General features: G+C 46.6%; 1 protein-coding gene across 1 annotated transcript in view; it reads right to left on the bottom strand.

Annotated features, from left to right (window-relative positions):
• Positions 1 to 5,495: 5,495 nt before the first annotated feature.
• TTC9 (tetratricopeptide repeat domain 9) overlaps positions 5,496 to 25,288 on the bottom strand; it is a 39,231-nt gene continuing 19,438 nt past the window's right edge. The window contains exons 2-3 of the mRNA XM_073348506.2: positions 17,358 to 17,540; positions 5,496 to 11,310 (exon numbers count right to left, since the gene is read on the bottom strand). Coding sequence (XP_073204607.1) covers positions 11,231 to 11,310; positions 17,358 to 17,540 — 263 coding nt within the window. The 3' untranslated portion in view covers positions 5,496 to 11,230. The remainder of the gene's footprint in view (positions 11,311 to 17,357; positions 17,541 to 25,288) is intronic.

Genomic DNA, 25,288 nt, shown 5'->3' with positions numbered 1-25,288 from the left:
GTCCATGTTCTACCCTCATTTACACCTGGGAAATCCCATTCTCTTGTCCCTGAAACAACGATATTGATGCCAAGTCAAAATAAAATAGATAGAGCTCTCCCAAAGCTATGGTGACCCTGCAGGGCTAGCAAGCGTAAAAAGTAGTAATGCCATGGGATGATGCCTAAATACAGGCCTTGTGAGCTCACTAGCTCAGCTTGCTGATCTGATGTCAAGAGACCAGCCCCATGAGCTTATTGACTCAGTGACTGAAGTTTGTTGGTCTGTCAGAGGACAGTCCACTGTGAGATCACTTGCTGAGCACCTCCAGCTTGCTAGGGCGATTTCAAGGGTGGGCCTTTGTGATGTTGTTGCCTCAGCACCTTTACGTTGGTGTGATGGGGTCTGAGCAGCACAGGCTTTGGTGCAGTCTCTTGGTCAGAGCCTCTAGCTTGTTGGGCTGAAGCCAGGGCACAGCAGGTGACTGGCTCGGTACTCCGGTTTTCAAGGTGGATGCAAGGCACAGACCTGTGAGATCACTAGCTCAGATGCGTCAGCATGCAGCGCTGCCAGCCCCAACATTCAAACATCATGAGCAAACTCCCCCAATTCCAAAAATCAGAAGATGGTAAAAAGAATGTTTTTCCTTCTGGTCATTGGCCTCCTGATGTTGGCATGTTCAGGGGTCACATTTTAAAGTTTTCCTTCACATTCCATGAGGGCTAGACGCTGACTTTTTGGGGGGGTAACAACTGGATTCCAGCAGCCAAGGCTTTAAGCAAAGCACCGAATATCACAATGCGATGCCATGGGGAGAGGTGGCAACGCCGACGCGTTCAGCTGAAATCAGCATACAAGTCTTTGTGAGTCACCGTTCCCTGCTTGCTCCGCTGGTGCCAAGGCGCTGGCCTTTGCCATGGGACCGGCTCAGCATCATTGCTTAGCTGATGACATGGGCCAGGATCCTGGGAAAGGGCTCAGCAGCTGTAGCTTGCTAGGCTGATTTCAAGGCATGGGCCTCTGTGAACTCCCTGGCTCATGACAACAAGGTGCAGAGAAGACTCGACTAGATGGATTATTGGACTAATCTGGCATGGAAGTGCTTAAATTCCTATGAACATCCACAGGGAGCAGCTCTGGGCAGGAGGTAAAGTACTTTGTGATGTAATACTGAGGTTTTCATAATCTGCAGCAAGCTTCACTGTAACCCAGTGCTATGGGGCTGTGTGAAGCAATGCTAAATCTTTACTTCCATGAGGGTTTCCTGAGCTGCTTGCAACAATTTATCCAGCCAGCTGCCTGGCTCAGGTTGTCAGAACCCAGCGAGGGATAAGACTGGCTGACAAATCAGTTGCAGTCCAGCCAATGTTGCTTGAAAGATGAGAAAATGTGTGCGCTCAGCAGCTACTTCCCCACTGCAAAGCCCACAGCTGGCTTTGCTTTGCAAAGTCCAAGGAGAGCTTTGTCCACAGGGCCGGCTCTAGGCACCAGCAAAACAAGCAGGTGCTTGGGGCGGCACATTTCTAGGGGCAGCGGCATTCCGGCGCCGGCCATGCCGCCCCTAGAAATGTGCCCCAGCTCACCTCCGCTCCGCCTCCACCTGCTCCCCTGAGCACGCCGCCACTGCTCCGCATCTCCCCCCTCCCTCCCAGGTTTGCCGCACGCCAAACAGCTGTTTGGCGTGGCAAGCCTGGATGGGAGGGAGGGGGGAGAAGCCGAGCAGCGGCACGCTCAGGGGAGGCGGCGGTGGTGGTGGAGCAGAGGTGAGCTGGGGTGGGGAGCGGTTCCTCTACCCTCCCCCCGTTACTTCCTGCGCTCCCCCCCCACCTCCACTCCGCCTGCTTCCCTGAACGCGCTGCCTCTCCCTTGCCTGAGAGGGAGGGGGGAGAAGTGGAGCGGAGGTGAGCTAGGGCAGGGGGGAAGCCACAGGAAGCAATGGGGGGGGGGGGAAATGCGGCACGCCCGGGGGAGGAGGCGGGGCTGGATATTTGGGGAAGGGATTGGGAAGGGGCGGAGTTGGGGTGGAGCCTGGGGCGGGGCATGGAAAAAAAAGCAGGGACAGCCAAACATTTTTTTGCTTGGGGCGGCAAAAATCCAAGAGCCAGCCCTGTTTGTCAATATGTTTCTTTCTGGGTAAGCTAGAGAACACCAAAAATCTACCAGCAATTAAGCTACATGTATAAGAGTAGTGTCTCATAGCTCTCCCCAGCAGCCCACATGGAAATATCAACAGGGTTTCTATCTAGAACCAGAGGTACGGGTCCCACTGCAGAAGAGGAAGAGTAGAACTATAATGTGGGTTTGAAAAGCTGCTCAAACTGCATTGGGTCACTTCCTTGAGGATAAGCATCCCCATTGCCAAAACCAACCCCCACACTTGGCACTAATTGTTCCCTGTGGTGGCAATTTGAATTGATCAAGGAGACTAAACTCCCTTCTCACTCCTGGGAACCGGACTGAGACCCAGCAGCTCATTTCCTGTAGACCCCCAAACAGCCACCAGAAAAACAGATGCTAAAAGCTCCCCTGTCACTTCCCACCACCTGCTCTGGATTCAAATTGATGACCCACAGTACAGGGAAAAGCTCTATATCCCTATTAGTGATCTCCTGCAGCTGGCTGTTGAGTTAAAAATAGTCCAGTATGCTAATTGGTGTGTGTGTTGACAGAAATAAAAAGCAGCAAAATAGGCAAAGGGATGTATAAGCACAGAAAAAAACTATACTCAAAGGTTTGGTTCAGATAAAGCAAACCAAGCTTAGCTGCTTATCCAGACTAGGAAGGGGAAAGTCCGCTCCAAAAATGTTACAGGTCACCTCCACCCTAAACAGTCAATCACCAGTGGCAGACCAGAAATGTCTTATTGTCCAAATTTACTTCAGCTTTGTTACATACCTACCTGCACAACCCTTCCTTCCTGGAAGAGATGGCTGGGACCAAACTGTTCCTCTACCCATATTTACTTGCTGTAATAATTCTTCCTGGGGCAGAAACCTAGCAGCCTATTACCTCCTCCAGCTGATCTCCCCCATTCCCCTAAGGAGGCAGCTGTCTGTCTGACTACTCCCTCCTACATTTTGACCCTTAGATGTAGCACAAATGCCCTAGATGGCTGAGTCATCCAGAAAAAGCTAGAAGCTGGGGCCCAGAAACAGATCAGGTGGTGGCTCCTCCATCTTTCTTACCCTCCTACCATATCTTCTTTGCTCAGTACCTCCCAGACCACCTCTCCCTCTTCCCACAAGGGCTCTTATGACACTGCCATTAGCCTCTCCCTAGCTTTCAGGGCAGCAAACATCACTCTCTCTCTCTCTCCCCACCCCCGCTCCAAGGATTGGCTCCTTAAGACTCCTCTCTAGCCCATAGAGGCACCTCCTCCGCTATGTCTCTCACACATGTTCAGCAAGCCCCATGCCCATTGTCTCTCCTTCACCTGAGCCAGGCAGAGATGCTGGTTTTCAGGTTCTTAGATACTCATGTTCCCCTTTGGTTTTCTCCTTGTTTCATTGATGAGCAGATGGAAATTTCAACATGCAGTTTGAAAACATTTTAACACTAAACCAAAAAACAAAAAAACAACCCCAAACAGAGAACCCCATTTTAAATAACACATTTGTGCCCAGTGCAGCTTGATTGCCATACAAAAATTAAACCTTGGGAGACCCAGTACATCAGTAATTAGCCATCTGCCCAGCCCTAATTTTCAGTGTATCACCTTCACTCTTGTTCTTATTGACAAGCCCAATCGTGTCTTGTGCACTGCTCCCCTTCAGCCCTCTCTGCATGAAGCAGCGTAAGTGACCTGATGTAGTTTCAGCAGCCGTTCAAACCCACATTATAGTTCTACTCTTCCTCTTCTGCAGTGGGACCTGTACCTCTTGTTCTAGATAGAAACCCTGTTGAAGCAGTGTAAATCCAGCATGAAGTGCCCTTAATTTCATTCAAATCAATGGGAATTGAGGGTGCTCCTCACCTTGCAGGGTCTGACACTACATTGGTTAAGTGCTAAACAGGCTCCCCAGCCCTTCAGAGGCAGCTCCCCTCCTTTTCGCAGCAAAACTGATTTTCCATTTACCTCTGGCAAGCCAGTGAGGCTAAGTTTCCAGCCTGCTGTATGTGCAAACACACACACAAAATGAAGGTCCCTAGCAAGGAATTTCTACCTGTCAGTTCAGCTGAAATAGACAAAATCATTTCACGTTTGCAGGTGCTCTTTCTTCTCCATCAACAGTAATTACAAATAGCAAAAGCACGGTCCTGTTGAGATTTTTAATACATTCAGTATCCTTCCAGTTAGAGTGTGGGATTTTTCTTCTTGCTGCCTTTTGTATCTAAAATGTTGTCATGCCAGGTGGAGAGAGAGGAGGCCTTTTCTACTCTTCTGAGGTCTGTTCATGTCAAGAATGTGTGTGTGAGTGAGACAGACAGTGAAAGCGAAGCTGCTTATGATCAAGCTATTGAGATTTCATCATGGCTTGCAAATCTCCAAGATTCAAATATGTAATATTGGCCTTTTTAAAGTGGGACAGGCAAACAAATGTGTATGTTTAATATCAGACAGCTCAGGTCATTTGGAAGAGGGGGTGAGCTTTTTCTATGAAGGGACATGATCGAGTAGTTTAGTCCCCACCTCCAAAGATGCGTGGTGGGGTTATTTTTTTTAACAAAACTCAGTATGAACAGAAATGGGTTCAGATAGTTTCTCTCAGTTAATTTCAGGGCAAACTGTTGGATTACTGGATGTAAACCTAGTCCTGTTATTTCAAAAACTCAGGCACTAGAGCACTGACTAATGCATGAAAACTGAAATTGGCCATAAATACAAAGCGAACTGACCAGGCTAGTTTCACTGTCCAAGCTGAGTGAAAGGTAAAAAATAAACAAACAGCGTAAATCAATTAATTACCAACCCCCTTTTTTTTTTGTTTGAGCCTCCCCTGACAAGGAATTGGCAGATGGTTGATCCCACTCTGCAGCCGATCCTCCTGCCTCACCCCCCAATACCTATAGTTGTCACTTCCCTTATTTTGCACATTCTCTTTCTCTCTCTCTCTCTCCTGGCCTTTTCTGTCTGTTTTCTTTTCCTCTTCTCCCCATGGTCAGTTTTATTGGATTCGTGCTTGGTCTTTCTTGTTTTTCTCCCTCCCGGCTGGAAGCTCTTCCTCCCTACTCGCCATACAGCTGCTCCAGGTGGTGCATCCAACTGCAGCTTGTGAGACCAGTTTGCCTGTGGTTTCACAGCTGAGTGGGAGTATGGGGGCTCTGTGCTGCAGGGGCAGAAAGATGCCTGGCTCAGCAGGATGCTTCCTGAGGGTCAGCTGCATTGGGGACCCCTTCAGGAGCCGGGAGAGATGACAGGAGGCAGTCAAACAGTCACCTGCTGCTTTACCTGCGGCTGTAGAGGATGGGCCTCCCACTCCCCTTCTTCTCACCCCTGCATCCTCATGGAATTGTTTGGTGCACGCGCACACACAAGGTGGGGAACACTGCCATAAATGATGAAACAGAACAGCCAGTTAAAGTGGTTTCCATTTTAATTCCAGTTTATGGTAATCATAACCTAGATCAGGTTTATTAACTATAGGAGTTTTATCTTGACAGAATCCTTCAGATGTGTATGAAGTTTTCTATGATCTTTGTGTCCAGATTTTGCATTTCTGATGTTGAAATTTCACAGTACTAAATACCAGTCTGCATGGCCTGAGGTAAATTTGGGTCTAACATGAGTAACAGCCAACTTGTCATGAGGCGTGATTGTGAATAGTGGAGCTGACAAGACACAAGGCAACATATATTTGGCCTCACTCAGCTCCCAAGGAGAATACAGGGAGTGACACTGGTGATTCACTCTTCCCTCTGAGTCAGTCCTGCACCAGTGCACGAACATGATGCTAGGGGGGCACTGAGCTGCCGGGGGCACTGTGTTTCAAATGAGATATAAAACCAAGGTCCTGGCCACTTGTGGTCATTGAAGATCCATTGGTACTTTTCACATGAGGATGGTTGCTAAGCCCAATATCCTGGACAAGTTCCAATTCAAGTATCACACTCTGCCTCCCAAAATACCCTGTGCCGCTCCAATGGTACGCTCCATTTCCCCACCTATAGCGGTTGTCAGAAGGGCTGGGTAGCTGGCCAAGATTCAGCCCTTCCCAGGCAGACTCAGGAAACTAGTGAGAATCAGTAGGGGCAGGGGGGAAGCAGCAGGCTTATTGGATAATTCTGGTTATTGCAGAGTTGCTACCATCTGTAAAGCTTGGCTGATGCCCAGGGAACAAGGAATGCTGGGAATAGTTCCTATGAAGTCTTCCCTTCCTGTAATGCACCCTCACTCCCTAGGCTACAGCACATCGAACAGGCAGCCACCTGGTACTTTTCTTTGTTCCCTTCTAACCTGCATTCAGCAGAGCCACTTTGCTGCATGGAAAACATGCAGCCTCGCACTAGCCTCTGAGCGTGGACTGGAGCTCTCTTCCTTAGAGCCCTTTGCTAGGTAGGGGCAAGATCCTGCCCCAACTCACCAAAGGCATGCTCAGGGGACAAGGGTAGCAGAGCTGTAGTAGCCTGGCTTTAGCTCCAGTAAACATCCTGCTAGCATGGCAGAGGGGTCCTGAGGCAAGGCACTCTGCAGTGAGCACTGCTCCATAGCCCTACTGCCTGCTACTCATTGCTGTATGGACGGAGGGAATCTGGAGGCCCTGCTTCTTTGCTCCAGTCTGTGGAAGACCAGCAAGCCTGTTAGCTGGGTCCCCAGTCTAGCAATCAATGCTTGGGAGTGTTCAGTGTATCAGTCTCTGTTCCCATGCAGTTGTGCAAGGCGCTGGTGGGGTGAGGAAGGGAATCAGTTTGCTATACCCTTTCCCCCCCAGCTCACCTGTGCAATGCAGGGCACAATTTTTCCCTAAGCCAGGGAATGCAGGCAGCCAAGAGTGAGGATAAGACAAACTAGGCCAACCAATTAATTTCCTTGTTGGTGCACAGTTGTATCTTGCTTCCACACCAAAGGAATCCTCTCCCCACAACCATCACTGTAATGAAAGGATGTTTGTATGTACCACTGCCTACAGTTGGACTGAATCTGAAATACTCAGCTGGGTGGGCCCATTACTGCAACAGCTGAAGAAGAGTCTCTTTTAGCTCAAGTGACAAGAGCCTCTGGTTCTGGAAGCGTTTTGGTTCTGAGGTCTTTCCCCACTTTCTCTACAGAGTCCTGAGTGGCCCCACTGTGCTTGATGACTGGGTACTATATTCTTATCAAGCCGCTATGAATTCACCTGGCCTAAGTTGAAGATTTGCAGGGATTCATGCAGACAGGAAGGTGACCTCTCTTTTCACCACCATCACCCAGGTAAGGACAAGCCTGCAGAACCTAATGTGCCAGACCTTACATAACCCAGAGCATTTAGAAACCTAGGAACCCTAAGAGAATCCAAACGGGCATTTCTTTCGGCTCTAACGTTGGTTGCAGTGACACAAACATGAGCCTCATAGAGCCTCAACATTAAGCCTGTGATGATATTAATAGCTTTGCTAATGAACTCTGAAGCAATGGATGGGCTTTTGATGACAGGGAGCACCACCCGAAGCATCCCACATGGGGCCACTCTCCGCCCTCCCACAACACCTCCTGTTAGTGGAAATAGCCCTCCCAATCTTTCAAATCACAGCACTAAGTATGAAGTTACACACAGGAATTCAGTAAGCGTGTGTGTGTATAGAGGCAGGTGAGGGAAGAGGCAGAAGGGCCATGTGATCAGCGACTTCCATGAAAGATTGCTGTGAGCCCAAAGAAAAGGGAACAACCAACAGACTGAACTGAAATCTTAAATGTGGAACAATACATAGCCTCTTGGTATGTCACTTTACCCACCACCAAAATGCAGCCACCTCTAGGGTGGAATGGCTCAGCTGTCTAATACTGTACAGTGACACTATATTACAGTTTAAGAGAGGATCTGAAGCACATTGTATACAACTGGAACAGGTGGGGAAATTCCAAGGGGTTAGCATATAAGTGCTCTACTTGGAATTTGGTCAAGACTTGGGGGTTAATGCCCTCAGACTAATGAAAGAGTCATCAAGATCTTCTATGAGCACAAGTGGCCAGGACCTCAACTTTATGTCTCTTCTGAAAAGCAGCAACCTCTTATTTTTGATGTAAGTGAAGGATTGTTCCACTCCTGTGCCCCTCTCCTCAATTGTAATGGTCCTCATGTGTTCGGAAAAATTCTGCAGCCTGTTTGTGTTCATATATTTTCTCACATACTTAAAAATGTTTCTGTGACAAAGGGAGGAAGTCTCTCCTGCCCCCACAGCTGGAAAGTCACCTCTAATCTCATTGTCCTTTTCCCCTGCTGTGTATCCTGCCAATTAAACTGGGTCTTATTTTGCTACAAATAATCTGGCTAGACCCTCTGGTCTCTTTCCGGCTTAGCTCTTGTTCTGTCCAAGTCCACAAACTTACATCTTCATTTGTTCCCCATCACCAGCTTAGACCTCATTCTCTGGTCCTACTCCTTCCCCCAAATAGCTTGGCCCATGGTCTGTCTTCCACCTCCCTCTGCCTGGCCTTTGCCTCCCACCAGGTAACGTGACTGAGTTACAGTATTCATATACTGCCTGCAAATAGACCCACCTCAAAAGAGTTGGGGCTGTGAGGGTGTGGAGGGGTGAATGCACACACCCCACCCCAGTAGTTCAAGTTCAGGGCTTGAGTGTGTCAGAAGGGACCAAAAGTAGGTGTCTTATTAATTAAAACTGGCAAGTCCACTGCCCCACTCCACACAGACACGCTTTCCGTGCTTCCCTGCAGCACCTAGCAGGTGACAGTGAGGGGATGTTCATCCACTCTTGCACACACTGCAGGATTGTTCCTGATTGCTGCACCCTCTGAAGCTCTGGGGCGTGAGCTGTAGTCGAGCAGGGACACTGTGTGGAATAGGTGGATAAATAACTGATTGCCATCTCTGTCCCAGTCATATTACATTTGCATAATGAACTGGTGTATCATAAAGGTTTCACTAAGGGCATGGAGGGTCAGAGCTGGTTGCAGGGTCCCATTATTGGAGTAACAAGTGAGTATTTTGGAACCCTATTTAAAAAACAGACAACCATCCAGGGGCTAGTTAGACCCTTTGGAAAGCTTAGATTTTGAGTTTAAAAAAAGTAAAATGTGGCTACTGTCTCAGTATTTTGCTAACTAATAGTTTATTTAAAGGATGAGGACTATAGATATGGTACATATTTTGGTCTTTCTGACAATTTGGGGCCCCCTGAAGATTGTTTGGGGCTGCAGTTGTCCCCTTTGCCCCCCAGTATCCCCAGACCTGTGGAAGATTTAGTATAAGCTCCTGGGGACAGGGACCTTGTCTTCTAAAGTACTGTACACCCTTCTAGCACATTAGCCAGACAGCCTTCTAGCTCTCTCTTTCTATTACCCTATATTCACTGAGGTTCAGTGCGTGGTCATCTAAAGATCTTCTCTCCTTAGTCTACCCTCACCCTGGACTTATGATGTTGGTGGCAGTGGCTCCAGTCTCTTTACCTGCTTACATCCTGGCCCTGGCGAGTGGAGGCAGGGCCGGTCCTAGGGGTGGGCAAGCAGGGCGGTCATCCTGGGTGCTGACTTTAAGGTGGCACCATTGTGCTGTTATGGTGGGCGTTTTTCTGAGCGATATGTTTCAGCTGTTCTGGATATTTAGCTACACTGACCCTCTACTTTGCCCAGAAAATACAATGTATCCATTGACTGGATTGGGGATACTGGAGCCCACTTTCCACATCAAACACATCAGTTGTGCTGTACACTGCTCACTTCCATACTGACAGCTGGGAGACAACAGCCAGTTCACATGCAGCTGGCTGAGCGAAAGCCATGACTGCATGAGGGGTGCTTAGTGCACCATCTGGAATCACTTGTAGGGAGGAGAGAAGGGTTGTTTCCCAGTGGATGTGTGTTCACAACACTAAAGGACCCCCTTGTTGGCAGTTTCAGCAAAAAGACCAAAAGCTGATGGGCCATGGAGACTGAACATCCTGCTGACCCCCGAGATGTGATCTAAGGGGGAATTTGGGGAAGTTTGGACTGATGGTACCTGTTCTGTGAAGATACAAGTCTTCAATCCAGGATGGTCAATCCTGTACCTTTCACAAGCATTAATTTCTCTAAAAGGAAAGAACACAGGAAGCACCAACACAAGCCAGACAGACTGCAACCTCAATCCAGTGTACTAATAATACTTAGCACTGTATATTACTGTAACATTACTTACAACATTAACTAATAAACCCTAACACCCCTGCGAGGTAGGGAAGTGCTATTGTCCCCATTGTACAGATGGGGAAACAGAGGCACAGAGAGGAAAAGTGACTTGCCCAAGGCCACCCAGCAAGGCCTTGGCAGAGCCAAGATAAGAATGTAGGTGTTCTTGGCTCCCAGCCCCATGCTTATTTCTCTAGACTATGCTGCCTCTCTGGAGATTAGGAACCCAGGAATCCCTTCTAAAAGTAATGTGTGGAATTGTTGACCATTCACAATTTTTATTGGCAGATAATTATTCCACAATTTAAGCCCCATACTGTGCAGTGCACCTCACACCTTTCCGAGTTCCACAGCACTCCCAGAACCCACTCCCCCAGCATTGGGGCTGCTGTTTAGGAGTATCACAGGGTGCTCTGTGCTTTTATTAAAAGGATGTTTAGACTGGCTTTAATTGGCATTGGTTCTGGAGTGCGTGAACTCCTATAGGGCCTTAAAATACAGAGCTGGAGAGGAAGACACAGGGGAACTGGTGAAAGGGGAATCTGCTTCCCCTTCTGAAGTGGCCAACAGCTCTCTTAGTTTTCTGGCTCTGTAGAATTCCAGTGATAGCTACCAGTAGGAAATGCTTGTCTCCAGTTTGTTGGTTGGTAAATCATAGCCTCAGAGATGTTTTCTTCAGTGCAGCATTGCAGCAAGCAGTCAGCCCAAGGCTAAAGATGTGCCTCTCATCACTTCCTCCAACCTTTTGCCACTGTCCCGGAATCAGGCAGGCTGCAGCCACTGTGCTCTCCCACTGAGGGGACTGGGTTATGATCACTGTGCTGCCAAGCAGCCAAACCCAGAGTGCGAGTCTCTTCTAAAACTGGGATTAAATTAAGAGCGCCGGAGGGAGGATGGAGCGATGGGGACAGGGTGAAGCAAATGGAAAGATCTACCCAAATGAGCATCTGGGAAGGAAATGTCCCCCTGGTCACTGAAGCAGGTTCCTTTTTACAAGGCTTCTTTCTCCCTCTGGGAACATCTGCTAAGCTTCATCTCCGTCAGCTGGATATAGCGTATGACATTGGTATCTGCAGGGAAAGAGGACACATGCACCCACTGTGATTACAACTTCCAGTGAGAAACTTACAAAAAGCTACACACGCTCCTATTGCTGTTCGTCATGACTCCTTTTTATAAATACTGCACCTGAAGTTACCAGGCCATAGGAACTGCGCCCCCAAGAATGGCCCTCTGGTCCAGTACCCTGTCACCTGTATGGAACAGAAATATGCTCTTTGCTCACTATCCCCGCTCTTAAAATCTTTTTTTCCAGACCTCGGTGAACTCTTGCTCTGACTATTGTAACCTTCTCCTCTCCCACCTGCCTTCTCCCAGTCCATTCTAGCCAATACCCTAAAGTCATCATCTCCTATTGCTTTCTGATAGAGTTCTTTCTATGGGCTTCCTGTCTCTCAATCCGTCATATTCAGGTTCCTCATCTTCATTTACACAGCTCTATACATTCTTGCCCCACCTACATCTCTTCTCTTACTTCTTTCAACTCCCATGTTCAATTTATCTCCAGCTTCTGGTTGTCCACTTTCTGCCAGGCTGCCACTACGCCTAGAAAGTATCCCTCTTTTGGCTGACCAAGTTACCTCTCTCTTCTCCTTCAAACCCACTTCTGAGAATCCTTCCTAGCTTCTCCCCTGAAATAGTCCCCACACTTGCACTATTGTTCTTTCTGCTGCCGTGTCTGTTTTGGACAGTAAGTTCTTGGGGGCAAGGAATGTGTCCTGTTCTCCATTTGCAGAGTGCTGTGTGAGTCTACAGTGCGGTATAGGTGAGAAATTGAAAGCCTATTTCCTGGATAATTGTGCACTGCTACAGCATGTATAATGTGTGTGGTTTCTAATCCCTGACCCCAGCTGTGAGAGGATCTGCTTGCTCGGAAGCATGAGGACTGCTATCCTGTGCGATTACTTATCTCTAGATGGTTTCAATGCACACACTATTCCGGTTCATATGTATCTAATCCTTCCTTGAATCCCCTTGAAGTACTTGCCTCAGTGATGCCCAACAGCCCTGTAGCCAGATAGCCTTTGCTTAGTACAGTGGTCCTCAAACTTTTTACCTTGTGCCCCAGCCCCCCGTTAGTCCTGTCCGCACCTCCCAGAGCCAGGAGCAGGGGTAAGTGGGCTGAGGCTGGGGCAACAGCTAGGGGCAGGGATGGGGCCAGGAGCGGAGCATCGGCCAGGAACCAAGGCCAGCAGGCATGGAGCTGGCAGCCAGGGCGACCAGCGCGCAGCTCTGGGCACAGAGTCAGCAACCAGGGCCCCATGTGCGGGGCCAGCAGCCAGGGCCCCATGTGCGGGGCCAGGCGCTGGGGCCAGGCGCTGGGGCCAGGAGTGGAGCTGAGTAGCGCTTCCTCCTTGCCCCCCGTGGAGGCTGGCCTGGGTCCCAGCTACGCCCCCTAAATGTTCCTCTGGCTTAGTGGAAGGAGAGGGAGGATGTTTTCACCTACACAGCAACCAAGGACAAAGTTGGCTGAGAAATAAGAATGCAAAAAGAGACAATTTTCATTGATATTGTCATTCAGAAATGGCTCCTTGCTGCCAGTCTCCCTTATAAGGCCAACCAAGGCCAGTTTAAGTAAATTTGAGGCCCTGTGAAATCAGTCAATTAGGCTACTGTGTGCCAGACCCAAGATTCAGTGTGCAACTTCCTCTCCCCTCAGCTCCTCATGACCTGCCCAGACCTGCTCTACTACACCAGCTGGGGGTGGAACCTGCAAAGGGAGAAAAGAGGAACAGGTAACATGTCCAACACTGGTGGGTGGGTTTGTTGTGTGCACTGAGGAAATTGTGGATGGCAGGTTTCCTGTAAAAATGGGGAGGGGAAAATGGTGATATGCCCCAGCCAGGCCTGTTGAGATAAGCAAGACACATCCAGATACCCCAAGGAGCTCCTACTGAGTAGGAGGCAGCACCTGAGCACCACTGGGAGGTTCTCAAGCTCTCCCAGGTAGGATGCGTTCCCCCTTTCAAGAGTTATCTTCAGCTGCAAGGTCTGGCAGCTTTGATCAAGTGGTCATGGAGACTAAACTATTTCCTCACCTTATGCAGGTCAGGTCTAAGGTACATTCAGAGGGCAGCATGAGGAAGCTGTCTGCATTATATCTGTTCTGTGGATAAAGCACTTCCATGTCCTGGGCTGCTAATTCAGAATATTTCACACTCTCTTTAGGTCCTGAACTAAAACCCTGGAACCTAAAAGCCCTAGACACTGGGAAATTCCAATGAGGGTCTGGATCTGAATGTTGCAGATTTGACTCATCTTTCTAAAAAACAAAAGCAGTGAGAATGTGCAACGTATGTGACCCCAAATAGAATGGGGAGGACAATACCAGCTCAAACACCCTCTTTGTCCCCTGCACCCTCATTCAAATATCCATATCCTATGCTACTCCAGGAGCTGATGGTTTACAACCTGTTTGAGCCTCCCTTTTGCACACATCTTGCACCTTGAATGTCTGCCCAGTGAAGGTGATAAGTGATAATTGAATAAGCATGCTAGGAAATCAGACCTGCCCAGGCTCGTAGGGACCAGCTGGATGCCTGATTGAGGGAAAGAGGCAGTGTTCAGTGCATGATTGGGCAATGAGAGGCCACATCTCCCTCCAGCTTGATGGGTAAGGGAGCCAGTGACTCATGGCACAAATTCACCCACATGGAAAATTTCTCAAATGCTTTCTCCTATACCTCAGGAGCAGAACAGGATGTAGCAAGGTATGTGGCAGGAGACATTCTTACTGAAGGTTACCTAGAACTCTCCCAGGCAAGTCATGACATCGTCTCTCAAGCTCACACTTTTGTCAGAGAAAAATATACACAGCAGTTGGTTACAGAGCAAACAGAACCCTCTCTCTCTCTCTGCCTTTCCTTTGTTACTAACTAATAATTCTCTGCACATTTTACCTCCTTGTTTTGGAACACTTCAATGCATTGTATAAACACTAATGAATTAAGCCTCGTGAGGGAGGGAATGATCACTTTACAGGTGGCAAAACCTTAGACGCAGAGAACTCAAGTGCCTTGGCCAAAGTCTTACAGCAAGTTATTAGCAGAGCTGGATATAGAACCCAGACTTCTTGATTCTCAGGACTGTGCTCATGCTAGTATATAAAGATACCCTCTAACGGAAAGTCTATTGCCTTTCTTGTGGTTTTGGATTAGTGACTAGATAGAGCCTAGTGGTTAATGGTCTGTGGTATCATGACTGTGACCTGTTTTGATTCCCAGTCCTCCTAGATCACACAGATAGAAGTACACAGAAGGCAGACTCTGTGGCTAGAGTGCTACTCTACTCTGTTGGAAAACTGGGTTTTATTCCCAATCTTTGTATTTCCCTGCTATGAAATAAATAGAAGGGGCTGGGTCCATGTAGCCTAATTGTTGGCATTCTGTGTGACCAGAAGGTCAACTCAAGTTCCTTCTTTACTCCCAATTTCTATATGCTGTGACTAGAAAGAGCGATGGATAGGAAAAGGTGGAACAACATATATGGTGAGCCAAGGCTTCTCTGAAAACAAAGAGGCTCGTAAGTAAAACCGATATTTGGTTGCTTCAAAGTTCAAACCACTTTCAACTCTGCTATGTGCTTTTATCAGCTTCTGATCACAGAGTTTATGGAAAGCTGCAGATTACTTTAATTATGTAAAAATTGACTCCCCTTTCCAAATTGTCTCCTCTAATGAGGGGAGTTACACAATTCTATTTTATTCCTTTCAGCTCTGTTTGTGATTGAGGGGGGAGGGTAGAGAAAAGACCAATCCCAGCTCTGCTAACCTTTGATGGGGAATAAATAGCCTTAAGGGATTTGCTGTACTGACAAGCCTTTAGAACAGGGAAGCCCTGTGTGAGTGAATTCCTGCTTGCCATTTAAAAATTCCCTCTGTCAGACAGAGTAGTTTTCCAGTGATTGATCTCTAACTCACCCCTTATTAGAGAGAGATATTGCACAAAACAAGATCATACTAATACTCAAAGTGCTTTACAACCACTAATGAACTGACCCTTCAGAGGTAGGGAAGAGTGCTTATCTCCATTTCACGGGGGGGGACTCGGACAACAGACGTTAAGTGACTTATCCAAGAGCATACAGTGAGACTGTGGCAGAGCCAGGATTAGCACTGAAGTCATCTGACTCCCATTACTGTGCTTTAACAACCCTATCCTCCTTCCTTTCTACGTACACTCTGAATTACTTCCCTTTCCCCTACTATATCCCCCAACTTTCAATAAACAGCCATAAATAAAACAGAAAAATGACCTGAAATGTCATAGTAATTGTAAATAATACTAGAGAGGGATCCAGGCTGCAGAGTGCAGGTCCAGAGCTGTCCTTCCCCTGAATTAAAGGCAGTTTGGGCCACCCCCTAAGTATCATTGTAGCCTGCTGTGGTGCTTGAGGCTATTGCTGTTGAATACTTAGGTATTTATCTTATAAAGAGATGAGCGCAACCAGACCATGTAATATTGCAGGGAATAAACAGCAGAAAAGCATGCAGTAAAACTAGGGGAAAACCGATTCAGATAATATAAGGACAGACTGGAAACTTTGACTGAAATTTGAAACTACTTTGAACCTTAAAAAGAGCAGGATAGCTTTTTATTTGACCCCCACCCCCCCTCTTTTTTTTTTTTTTTGGATGAGGCTTTGCATTTCCTGGCTCTGGCTGGAACTGAAAGCAGGAGGTAAAAACTATAGATTAGATGGGGTAAACTGTGCCTTTAAGCACATTAACTAAGCAAGGGGAGCGTGCACAGCTGTACTGACCAAAGGCTTGAGGCATTCTGTCCATACATGGCAGATGGAAACAGAATGCCGATTCCAGCACTCACTACACCTATTATTATTATTATTTTATTTTTTAAGTGTACGCTCATGCTTGCCTTTTCCTCCATGTCCTGACTCCAGCTGGACACAACTCCTTTGGGGCATCAAGCACCGGCAGCTGTGTGAGCCAGCCTCCCTGCTCCACCTTCTGCTCAGGGAGCACTAGCTGCAGCATTCTGCCAGGACTCGGGGCCCAGACCAACTCCCTTTCCACCCTCGTGCTGGAGAAATCACTCTGGGCTTATGTTTGTGTATGGCATCTATTTCCATTACGTTTTCCTTGGATCCTTATAACTTTTCCCTTATTTTCACAGAACTGCTTTTAAAAAAATACACTTCAGTGGGTTTAATCTCTATGCCTACGTGGAGACATGACATAAACTCTTCAAATATATATGTCAAAGGGCAGTCAAAGCTGGCACCAGGAAGTCATGAATAATAGAGCCCGAAGGACAAAGCTGCCCTGTGTTACTAAAGCCAACAGTCCTGGGCATGTGCTCAAGAGCCCGTTACTTTTGTTTGGAAAATGTAAACACAATAGTTACACTACTGCCCTCTGATTTGGAGTCCGTTACTACAAGGGCCAAGAAATCTTACAGGCCGGTTTAAATATGCAACCATCGTGCTGGCAGAAAATGAAAGGTTGTTGTTACTGGGCAAATAGGTGGTGGGTTCCGGAACAGGAACCTAATTGATTCCATGGTAAAAGTTAAAGAACATGGACTGGTGATTGGGGGAGAGGAAGGTGCCTGTCTAGTGGGGCACAGAGAGAGACCTGCCTCCACTGAGATGATGGAAGGTGTGGATGTAAGCAACTCCAAATGGTCTCCTAATTTTCCTTTGGAGAAGATGCAGGTGTGTTCTCCTGATGGTCATTTTCAGAGATACAGGAATCCCTGGGACTGAGGCAGGGAAGGCAGTGTGGAGATACACACATCTCCACACAGTTCCCTTCTTCTTCTTCTTCTTCTGTAAAAAGAGGTTGGAAATCTCCTTTACAATGGTAGCATCCCTGCAATACCACCATCTTCCAGGCTCTGCTGAAAAGCTAATACCTTCAGACAATGTCCCTGCAAAGCTGCTGTGCTACTAATGAATTCTTGAAAGGAAATAGAACTAGACACAGTAGGACATATTCATTCCTGGTGAAATTAATGCAGTTAAACCAGAGATGGATTTGGTTCCATGAAAGGAAGAGTAAAGGCTGTCAGTGAGAAAATCTTGTGGCTACCAGTACCTGCTGGCTGTCGAGACCTTGCTTCTTTCAAGTAGTCCAGTGCCTTGTTGAAGTCACCGAGGTGGTAGAATGCTACGCCTGATCGATAGAGAGCCTTGAAGTTCTCTCCTTCCTTCTTAAGCACTTTGAGGCAATACTCCTTGACTCGCTCATAATTCACCAGCTCAGCCTGGAGCAGACATGCTGCAGGACATGAGAACAGGGAGAGAGAAATGAACAGGGGCTGTTAGACTTTTATTCCTTCACCTCCCCACAGTCAGTGGGAGGAAGATAAAGGTTGAGCTAGAGGTATGGCTCCAAAAGGCATGCAGTCAAATAGTTTAAACACCAAATCCAGCTTCTCAAACTGAATACAAAAGTTTTATTTTTGGAATTTCAGTAAGGATAGGTTATTTGTTTTTGCAAGGGGAGCAGGGATTTAAACCCCTCCCCCTACAGAGTTGGAACCCCAAGTCCAATAGCTTTATGCCAGTGGCTGAGAAACAAGAAGTGAGGCTGACTGTAAACAGAAAGGAACACAGTCTCCAAGCACAAAAAGGACAAAAAATGATTACCCCGCCTCATAAAAGTAAAAAAAATAAACTAGATTCAATTGTTTTACAGTTTCAATAATCCAAGGTTATCAAACATACAAGAAAGAACTCTATTTTATAAATATGATGTTTGACAGTGACCTTTAACTGCCTCTTATCCAGTGGATTAGAAGTCAGGCAGTAAAGCTAATGGCACGGAAATCTTTGAACTGATCCCTGTGGTGGCACCTTTCAACTGAAGATCTGAAAGCCCAAACAGTGGAGCTGATCCTGCAGCCTTTCATCGTGCCAAAAGTCCCACTGATTGCTTACTGAATAAATAAGGATTGTATGATTGGGCCCGTTAGCCAATTAAGCTTCATATTCATAAATATAAACTCCTACCAGGCATGGGAATATTTAATACCCATCTTAACCAATGGGCAAAATGAGGCACAGAGATGATACAGGACATGCCAGGATCAGGGTGAATCAGTAGACAGCTGGGAATAGAACCAGGAACAGTCTCTGACTCTAACCATCAACACTACTTGCCCTAAACTGGAGGCTTGCATTGTTGTGTGCCCTGCTGGCAGGCACCAGGCATGGACAATGAAGACTGGCTGCTCAGCTGGAAGAGATGGCCCCACCTCCTGTTCAACTCGAGATGGGGCTCTAGAGCTCCCTCTCCCCTCCCTGGCTGTGTTGAGCTCACTCTCTATAGTGGAAGAAGCTTCAGCGCTCTTCTTTTCCCCAGCCAGCACAGGAGGATGAAAGAGGCTCCAGAGCTCCACCTTCCTATGTTGTCCCTGGTGTCACCTGTAGTGTGGGTAAGGGAAAGGAACGAGCACTGTTCAGCAAACAGAATTTCCATCCCATGGGAAATTCCAGTATTTCAACATTTGGGTTCCTCCTGAAACAGGATGAAAAACTGAACAGTTTAAAACTTCCTCAGGACAAAAAAAAATCCCCATAAATCTCTTAATGAAAAAATGCCAACATTTTAAAATGTTGATTTTTAATCAAACATTTTGTTGTGAATCTTCCCCACCAAAAATTTGGAAAACTAAGTCAAAACCAACATTTTTCCTGTGAACAATTGAGAGTTTTCAATTTCACTGAAACCTTATTGATCAAAAAACGTCCATCAGCATGACTCTATGAGGGAACTCCAGGGCTCATCCTTCCTGAACCATTCCACTGTTGTCTGCCAATCTTGGGGGGAGGAGTCCGAAGGCTACCACTTCCCCAGCCACCGCTACTGCTTCTGTCCTTGGGGGAGTGAGAAAGGGAGCTCTGGGTCTCCCCCTTTCCTTCGGAGACTGCATTCATAGGTTTTAAGTGTCCGCTCTGGCTGTCATTGATTCTACATGCAGAAAAAACCTGGCAGGAACATTGACCACCTGTGTATGTTAGTTTTGATTTAAACACCATATTCTGGTAGAGCCTCATGGCTCTAAGCAGAAACTCCTAATCATGTGTTCCTCACAGACAGTTGCTGTCAGTAGAGAAGAACATAGTGTATTTCAAAGCACCTACTCACTGACTATTTGAGTAGTAAATTTATTTCTCAAAGCTCAAAGGCATTTCCGGATCCAGTTTTGTCCTTTCCTATTCGTCCAACATTGATTTTCTTGCTGTGTTTCTAATGGAGCTTGAAATGAATGTGCCTCTTTTTTTTCTTTCTTTTTTAAAGCTTCTTATAAAAATGGTTGTGTGAATTTAGTGCTGGCTTCACAGCCCTGGAGACTGGAGTCCTCTATTTATCCACTGAACAGATACAGCACTGGGAGTAGCTTCCCACATGCTGCCCATCCAACATGCCCTATCCTGTTCTGGAGGGACCAGCTCTTGGAGTGGAAGGGGAGTGGGGGTTTAGTCTCCCCAATTCTTTCACTCCTTGATCTCTCCAGTTATAGTAATAGAAGTGTTTCTGTAAAAATGACACACTTACTCGGAATATTTGAGATAATCTATAGCCAAACTTGCTCCATTGATGACTTTTTTTAAACTGGCAGTTCCACAAACTCAACCTGTGTTCTGAAAATCCAGCTGGGCTCCTTCTTGTGACATTAGCAATAAAGATTCTGCAAACATAATTTAGCTGCTGCTGGTTTTGCTGATGCACGAGACATAGTGGAGTTGGTTCTGTGGGGCTAACATAATGGACACTCGTTTGTCTCAGCAACGTGAGCAGATTTGACTGGGAAGTGCAGGAAATAGCTATGGTGAATGAGAAGGGGCCATTCTGACAGTCACTTTTCTAACTATATTTCTTAAGGGAGTGTCCCTTACAAATAGTTAGCAGCACGTATTCTTATACTCACTTTGCTTCGTTGAGAACTATCTCCTTTCTCCATAGTATAAGAGATTAGAGATGACTGTGGATATGATTACTTTATAATGTCAATCTTGAAGCTGTTAATAATACATCTTTTTAAAACTTTCTTCCTATGTCGGTCAGGGAAGAATTGTTTTTAAAAAGTTGTTATTCCTAAATAGACTTGTCTGTCTATGGCTGGCAATGTTTGTTTACGGTATCAAACATTTAATCACCCTGGCTCTCTGTGGAATAGGTCTCCAATGAGGCCTTTCAGGTACAGGCTGTTCTGGAGGAGACCAAATGAGACTGTGGTTTATACAGACCTTCCTTCCTCTCCCTTGATATCAAACTGGTGCTGCCCTACACAACAACCTTTACAATAAGTCTTAAATGCTTGGAAGAATGCGCCATTCTTGAAGAAGCACTTTTCTTTCCAACTTGGCATGTAGGGAATCTTTTCCAGTGGCAGTGTTGTCTAACGGTTAGCATATGCTGCCTGAGTTCTAGTCTCAGCTCTGCTAGTGACTATGTGAACTTGGGAAACATAACCTCTTTGCTTCTGTTTTACTCATCTATAAAATTACACTCCTCACAGCAGAGATGCTGGAGCTATTGTTATAGTGGGGGTACCAAAAGCCACTATGTTATTGTCTATAGGCACCGACTCTGTGGGTGCTCTGGGGCTGAAGCACCCACAGGGAAAAAATGGGGGCTGCTGAGCACCCACCGGCAGCCCCCCCATCAGTGCCACCACCTCCCCACAGTGCCTCCCACCTGCCGATCAGCGCCTCCCTCTCCCTCCCAACGCTGTTTCGTGGCATGCAGGAGGCTGGAGGGAGGAGCGAGGATGCAGTGCACTCAGGGGAGGGGATGGAACGGGGCAGGGGTGGAGCAGGGGCAGGAAGAAGCAGGGCGGGGGTGTGGCACTGAGGGAAGGGGTGGCGTGGGGCAGGGACTGGGGCAGAGCCAGGGGTTGAACACCCCTGGCATAATGAAAAGTTGGCACCTGTGTTCTATAAAGTGCTTTGAGATCATGCAGTGAAATGTACTACAGGAGGGCGAGGTATTCTCACTAGCAAAAGCTCTGAGGGAGGTCCCTGCCCACCTAACTTTGCAACTGAATGTTACTGTCTAAGTAGAGATGTGTGGAACGTGGCCACTTTGGTTCAATTGCCTAATTCTGCACAGCGTAGGATTAAACACCCCAAATCTACAGCTTGCACCATTGTTGGCCCCTGTTGGCAATGGTGGGAAGTTTAAAGGAAACATGGCTAGAGTAGTTAAGGCCCTGGAGTCTCATTTTGAGGAACCCCAAAAATTCAAAGCAAAGCGCATCTGAAACTGCCCTGTTTCATGTTTTTCAATAGAAATCTCCCCAGCAGCCAGTTTACTAAAACAACCCTGCTTAACCCAAAATTTTGTGAATTTTGGGGTAAATCTGGGCTGAGTTAGGGGTTTGTAATGAAATCTAAAATAAGGGTATTTGGGTTTTGGTAAAGATGTTTAAGGTCTTGACTATGCTGGGATTTTTGCCACTGGTGTAGCTGCACCAGAGAAAACCTCTAGTATAGACACAATTTATACCAATGTCTAAAATTGCACTGCAGACCAGGCCTAAGATCTATCCAAATTACTATGGAAACCAGATTCGTATATCCCTATCCCTCTGGACCAGTGCACCTGGCATGTTCCTCTGGTGTCGTGCATTGAGTTTGTTATGATCAGAGATTCCACTCGCTGCTCTCCCAATAGGATTAAAAAATGCTTTGCCAGAGAGAATGTCTTGAGTTACACATTTATATTTCACACATTTCAGGGGTGTTTGGGTCTGTGGTTTCAGAACAGTCCATTATTATAGGCAGGGCTGGTAACACACCACCTATTATTAATGTTGCCAGGCACTTCCATTATAAGATTTTTGTTTTCAGTTGCTTATAACTTTGCCAAACTTTAACAGTTTCAGATGAATTTTTCCATACTGGGTGTTCGCCTCAGGCTGATTTTTTCTCCCCCCCAGCCATAATGGTTCATCTATTCCAGAGAACAAGCCCAGGGAAAATAACGGTTTTGCCCTCATTAAAACATTTTGATGACTTTTTTTTTTTTTTTTTTTTTGAAAAGCACTAGTACCCCCATGCTTTGGGATAGGATCTGATATTTGTCAAGGGGGAAGGGGTTGTTTCAAGGATGTGCCTTTGCCATCCCTGTGAAAATCCCAAATTTGGACCAATTCTAAACCTTTGAAAATGCATGCTTCATACACACTGAGTACAAACGTCTTAGATTTTAGTTGCTACAGTCCTTGAAAATTCTGTCCATGCTGGACATGCTCCAGCCTGAGGTTAAGCATGACTTTCCCTGCAATTGCTCCTCTGGACTATTGCTCATGTTGGGTCCAGGCACCAGAACTGAGAGCAGGGAGACTGTCTCCTGTGCTCTCAGTGACATCCTCCTGACCCAGGATTTATGGAGTAGGAAGTTACCTGAGTCAAATGGAGATGGGTCAAGAACCGGCTCTTGGTGGCGTGGTGGGGAGTAAGTTGGGACAAGGAACTTGGGGTGAGGGAGATGGGGAGCAGAAACTGGAAAAAAGACTGGCAGGGAGCAGAGGAAAACTGGGACTGAAAGTTATGGTGGATGAATAGCCTGTGCCTGGGTGAGCAAGGAGTCTAGGACTAGGAGCTGGGAAGAGAAATAGGTTGTGGGGGACTGGGAGCCAGTAGGTATTCATGGGGATGGACCAAGACTGGATGAGGCGCTGGGGGAGACAGGGACGGACTGGGACTGAGAACCAGGGGGATGATGTGAAGGATGTGACAGGGGAGGGGAAACGAATCTGAGGAGGAGCTGGGCTGCAGGTAGAGAACTGGGACTGGCTGGGCAAAGAAAGTAGGCCACAGAGCCTGGAGAGGGCCATTGAGATTGGATGAGGAGCCCAGGAAGGGAGATGAGGCTTTGGAGCTAGTGGGGATGTAGGTGGGGTTCCTGTGGAAGAACTAGTATGTGACCATGTAATGAAAGTGTATATCACAATGCATATGCACAAGGGGGTTGAGTTAAGCTTGCACAGAAACTTTAATTTTGGTATCTCCTAACTTCCGAGTGTCTAATTTTGTAACCTCAATAGTGTTCTTTTAATGTACGGTTTGTGTCTGTTTTTATATCTATAGAGAGAGAGGGAAAAAAGACAGAGAGACACACACACATGCAGGCCAGCTGAGAATCCAAACTAACCTCAAGTTCAGGGTATTTGGAATCAGGGTTTTGTTGCAGGCCCATCGGTAGTATGCAGAGAGTCCCGTTTACGTGTAAACCTCACTTTTTAACCTCTGCTAAATTCTTTGACAAGAATCCAAACTGGTAGGGAAAAAAAGAGCCACAAGGGATGAAAAGGAACTTGAGAAACCTTTATAATGTGGGGGCAGAACAGAGGCTATATCAGATCCTTCTCTTCTCCTACACATCAAGTGGGCTGTGCCTTTCAAAGATGTTAGCCAGAGTTCCCAACATACCCCCAAAGAGTGAAGATTAGAGGTATTCTTTGTTAGAGAAATGCCACATGCTGTAACCGCTAGATATGAGCGAATCATTAGGATCTGAAGAGTTTCCAGACCAACTCTCTCCCATGAAATATTCCCCTTCCCCCTCCATATCCCAAACCTGCAAACAAAGGGGATTTTCTGGCTAATTATAGCCATCTTGATAACATCTAGCAATAATCTGATTAGCTGACAACTAGTTCCTGGACTGCCTTAATGGGATGAGCAGGGAAAATTAAAGTGACAGTACAACTTTCTAGTAAGTAGCAGCTCTCATTTACTCCTCCTCTACACCTACCAAGGCTGTGTAAATATGCATGCTTGTTATTACATGTAGGAGACTGTGTAGGAAATTAGAATCCAGATTGTATGACATACTGGCACCGTCTCTGCAGGGGCTGATTAATGCTAAATGAGGTGTGGATATACCAACACTTTGGGGGTCCCAGGTAGCTGCTTCTTCCAAGCCTCCATGCATTTCCTTTCAGCCTAGTTCTCTACTCCCAGACAGATTCTGACTGTTCCTCTCAGCTCAACCTTCCCGGACAGACTCTCTTGTGTAGCCTTCTAGGATGGGCTGTTTCTCTGCTGCTCCTGAGTCCTGGATATTCCTGCCATGTGATGCAAAGGGTCTTTGTGCTGCTGTCTGTAAGAGTCTGGCTGGCACAGGTGAGCAATCCTTATTGGTAAGATTCACGTTTTCAGAAACGTCACCCTCTCCCTATCACCACAATTATTAATGGTGCATATGTCTCCCTGCTAGGAATTAGCTGTAAAGTGGTGGGTAACAGGAAGTCCTGCTTCAGGATATAGTTTGAGATACAGGAAATGGAGCTCATCATTTGAATGTGTAAACACTTAACTTACAACAGCTATGAAAGTTTCTTGCCTTTCCCACGCATTCAAATGCTGCACTGGATCTTCCGTATCTCAGACTTTCAAGGGGGCAGCGGCCTGTTTGAATGCCAATTATTCTTTTTTAAAAGTTATCTTTTTAGACAGTAATTTGTTTTTGTGGCGATTTATGCTTCTTTTTCATTAGCCGCAGTGACTAGCATCACAGTTATATGAAGTTGCAGTTTTCCTTTAGAACGAGATTAAAATTTGTATTGCAAAGATAACCCTAGTGGAATTACAATCTAAGTTTTCAACTGGTTCTCATGGCTTCCAGTTGGCTTCGTAGGCTTTGGAGCACACCAGTGAGTATACTGGGCTACAGCTTCCTATAGTTACTGGCCCTCCAAATGAAACCAACAGAGGCCAACGAAAGTAGCCTAACAGAATTTCCACTAGGCACAGCCAAAGGAATGGTCAAATGATGACAGGCAGATGAGACAGATTTTGTGGCAAAAATCCCTCTCTAAATGTGCAAAAATAAATCCTCGTTCCAACAAAATAAAAATAAAAAGGTGATGGTAGAGAGAGGCCCCAAACTAGAGCCTCTAATTCAGGCCACTTTGAATGGAAAGGGGATTCAGGAGCTCTGTGTTCTAAGTGATTTGCATCCAGTAACACAGTGAGTCAATAGCAGAACCAAGAGCAGAGCCTGGTTCCCTG

This window comes from Lepidochelys kempii, chromosome 6 (assembly GCF_965140285.1).
Source record: "Lepidochelys kempii isolate rLepKem1 chromosome 6, rLepKem1.hap1, whole genome shotgun sequence".
NCBI classification, from domain to species: Eukaryota; Metazoa; Chordata; order Testudines; family Cheloniidae; genus Lepidochelys; species Lepidochelys kempii.
This window is presented reverse-complemented; position numbering and strand designations above follow the sequence as displayed.